Raw genomic sequence first — 3,201 nt, forward strand, 5'->3', positions numbered from 1 at the left:
TTCAAGAGCTTTATAAGTTCCTGAACAGTTTTGAGTTTAAAGCAGATAGTCTGTAATTGAACATTGCTTGTTGAAAGTCATTTGCCGATAGAAATTTCAAACCGATCTCTGTTGCTGGAGTGGAAAAACAGCAAACAGCTCTAATAACCGAATGAAAGCCGCGCGTCATTCGCAACTGCCATATTCCTTTGCTGTCACGTCTTTGTCCCCGCTTCAAAGCATTGATTTGGTCCGTCTATTGACTCATACCTGGCGTCTAGAAATTTTTTGGTTTCCTTCTTTTGYGATTCATTGAAACTACTTTGGCAATTTTCGACATAATTGCTTTTGTTGCTTTATTCGTTGCAGTTCCGTTGATCAAAAGTGAGTCAGATTTCGTCACCGTTATGTGCCGATTCACCCGTTTAAGCGGYTTAAGATCTTATTTTCTACGATTTTTACGCGAAATTGTGTCTTTGGAGCAAATTATTGCACTGCTTTGCTTATAAGAGTATTCCACATCTTATTGCTGAAGTATGATTGCCTTTTTCTTTCATTTCTTGTGTATTTTTCAATTTGCTTCAATGTGTGTATGTGTGTTTGATTGTATGTCTCTTAACTGTTTAGGAAGTCCGCCTGCCGTATATGGCGCCTGCGACAAGTGAGTTTGCAGCCGTGGCTAGAGCTGTAGAGCTGTGGCAATGTGACAGAAAAGTAATAAAATATATACATAACTGTTAAAAGTGTTACGATGTCCAAAAATTATTTTTGGAGCAAACATTATATGTATATGCACATGAGTATGTAGGTATGTATGTATGCATGCTTGTATCCCTATTGGTAATGTTGTTGACATGCTGTCGTGCCATTCTCAATAGAAATGCTGCACATGTATACTTTAATGCATATAAATACACGAATATTCCAACTGTTCATACATATGTACTTACGTATGTAGTATAAAACATATGATTTTTGAATTTTAATTTCCATTTAATGCAGCGCTTTTATTTTTTCTTAAATATTCTTATTTGCGCCTCAAAATTTCTCATTTCATCTTCATGYTGTTGCTATATTTTTATTGCTCTGCTATTTCCCATAGACTTGCTATTATTTATGGAAATTGCCGAAACATTAATCGTATATATTCTTATTATGTCTTATTGTGTTATTCACTTGTGGGTCTTTGTACTGTTCTTCTTCTTTTATACATATGTATGTGCGATTTCCTGTTGTTTTTATTCTTTTGCACTTATAAGGAAGTGCTAATGTCTTCATATTATTTTATTTTAATGAGTACAGTAATGCTCTATGAATTTAAGACTGTTAACSCTTAAAAGATGATTTTTTGAAGATTTCTATGCCAACAAGCCAGSGACTATTGATGAACTTCGTTCGAATATCGAACGTGAAATTGCGGCAGTATCGCCCGATTTATGCTTGAAACCCGTTGAAAATTGGGTTCAGCTTGTAGAAGTCYATAGCAAGCGTGCGCGTGGTGATCACGCAAAAGAAATCGAGTTCCATACATAATGGAATAAAAAATCTCATTGATAACCCAAATTTTGTTTTATTTTAAAAAAGGTTATTGAAAAACTCGTGCTATAATGGTCCGATCTGAAAGGGGATTTTAGCGTCGMTTAGATCAGCGTTCTACGACAAATATCGGGTATAAAGTAATTCTCCGACTTGGATCGTTCAGTGGTACGATATCAGCGGTTCCGACAAATCAAGAGCTTCTTGAGGGAAAACTGAGAGYTCGGGTTTATACAGACAGATAGTTGGATGTTGCTGGCTAAATCAATGCTGGTCAAGCTGGCCGTTTAAGAATTATATATATTTTAAAGGGTCTTTTACGTTTCCATCTGAAAATTATAAATTTCRTGGTAAGCTTCATATATGGCTTCGGTGCATCAAATACGAAGTTGGTTCCTAAAATGGTCTCAGGTTCTCGTATGTAATGAAATATTTATTAACATATGTAACAGGGTTGCAGTTGGTGGTGTGGTGGATATAAATTTTTGCTTTTTTCGAAACTCCAYCTTTGAAACATACAATTTCATTAGGTTAAGGCGGATTAATCGATCATAGAACACMGAATATTTTGGAATAAAATCTGATWATTACTCGTAGRAATTTTGTTTTAAGAATAACAATGTAAAATACACTTAATTTATTTTAAGTAATTTGTGCGAAATGAAGTTATTTCGGTTGTAGTGTGAACACCACATTGCATAATTTGCTTTCGGCTTTACCGGTTTACCAACATTTATTGTGAGTTTGTGACGCCTCCGACTGTAATGCGTTATAGGCGGCACAGGTGGTTGTCGYGGATGAGAGGAAACAGTGACGAAGCATTTCACATTGTCTTAATTATGACTAGAATTTCCTATGAACTCTTCTTTGCTCATATTTTCATTAGTTAATAAACTAAAAATACAATTTGCATATAAAAAGTTTATTTCAAAAGGTATAAATCACATTTCTGGATGTAATTGTATGTATGAATATGTGTACATATGTACATGGCTGCCTTATATGGTCGCTCTATGCTGCTTTGGTGTGAATCTGTGCAAATGCGGGAAGGTGCGAACGCGATTATTCAATTGRCTTAGTCAGAAGTTTATTGATTGAATTTGCACCTAACATACATATGTACATACATACGTACACACAAATTTACCGTTGTACAGGTATGTCTATCATGCTTTCTCACTGTTCTCCGCACTTCTTCGACGCTGCAGAGTTTTAATCCGATTTGCTGGCATATTGCACTCTTCTGTTTTAATGATTTGTGTTTTTGATTCTTTTTACGCCGACTAGACGCGTTCGTGTTTTTGTTGTTGCCTTTTCATGATTCTGATGTCACTATTATTGTATTGTAGATTTGCGAAATCTACGCTTATCGCTGCACAGCTGTATTGTATTGAAGTGAGTGGTTGGGGGTCAAGTGAATATTTACAATAGGCAAATCGAATTTTGAACGAGATAAGAGAGCATTGGGCGGCTATTTTTAATTTTTTATTAAAAAAAAAATTGTTGACAAATATGTATGAGATATCTGAGCTGCAAAGCAAAAAGTGTTAAGAAACAAGTTTGGATGTTTTTGATTGGAAAAGTGACTTTTTCTGATTTTTGTGCTTTTATGTTCTTTTTTTTATTGTTTTCTGCTTTTGTTTTTTTTATATGTAAAATTTGGATTATAACCAATTTTTTTAAATA

The 3,201-nt window shown here is 34.7% G+C and overlaps 1 protein-coding gene across 2 annotated transcripts in view; it reads left to right on the top strand.

Annotated features, from left to right (window-relative positions):
• Positions 1 to 3,201, top strand: part of LOC108977827 (rho GTPase-activating protein 92B) — a 14,855-nt gene that overhangs the window by 7,892 nt on the left and 3,762 nt on the right. Inside the window, exon 1 of one of the 2 annotated variants that reach the window (XM_018947749.1) lies at positions 2,482 to 2,910. The exons of the other annotated variant lie outside the window; for it this stretch is intronic. Within the exon in view, the coding sequence (XP_018803294.1) occupies positions 2,833 to 2,910 (78 nt within the window). The 5' untranslated portion in view covers positions 2,482 to 2,832. Of the gene's footprint in view, positions 1 to 2,481; positions 2,911 to 3,201 lie in introns of those variants that run through there. 2 annotated transcript variants of the gene reach the window in all.

Source organism: Bactrocera latifrons, unplaced genomic scaffold (assembly GCF_001853355.1).
Source record: "Bactrocera latifrons isolate USDA-ARS-PBARC rearing strain unplaced genomic scaffold, ASM185335v1 scaffold_96, whole genome shotgun sequence".
Taxonomy (NCBI): Eukaryota; Metazoa; Arthropoda; class Insecta; order Diptera; family Tephritidae; genus Bactrocera; species Bactrocera latifrons.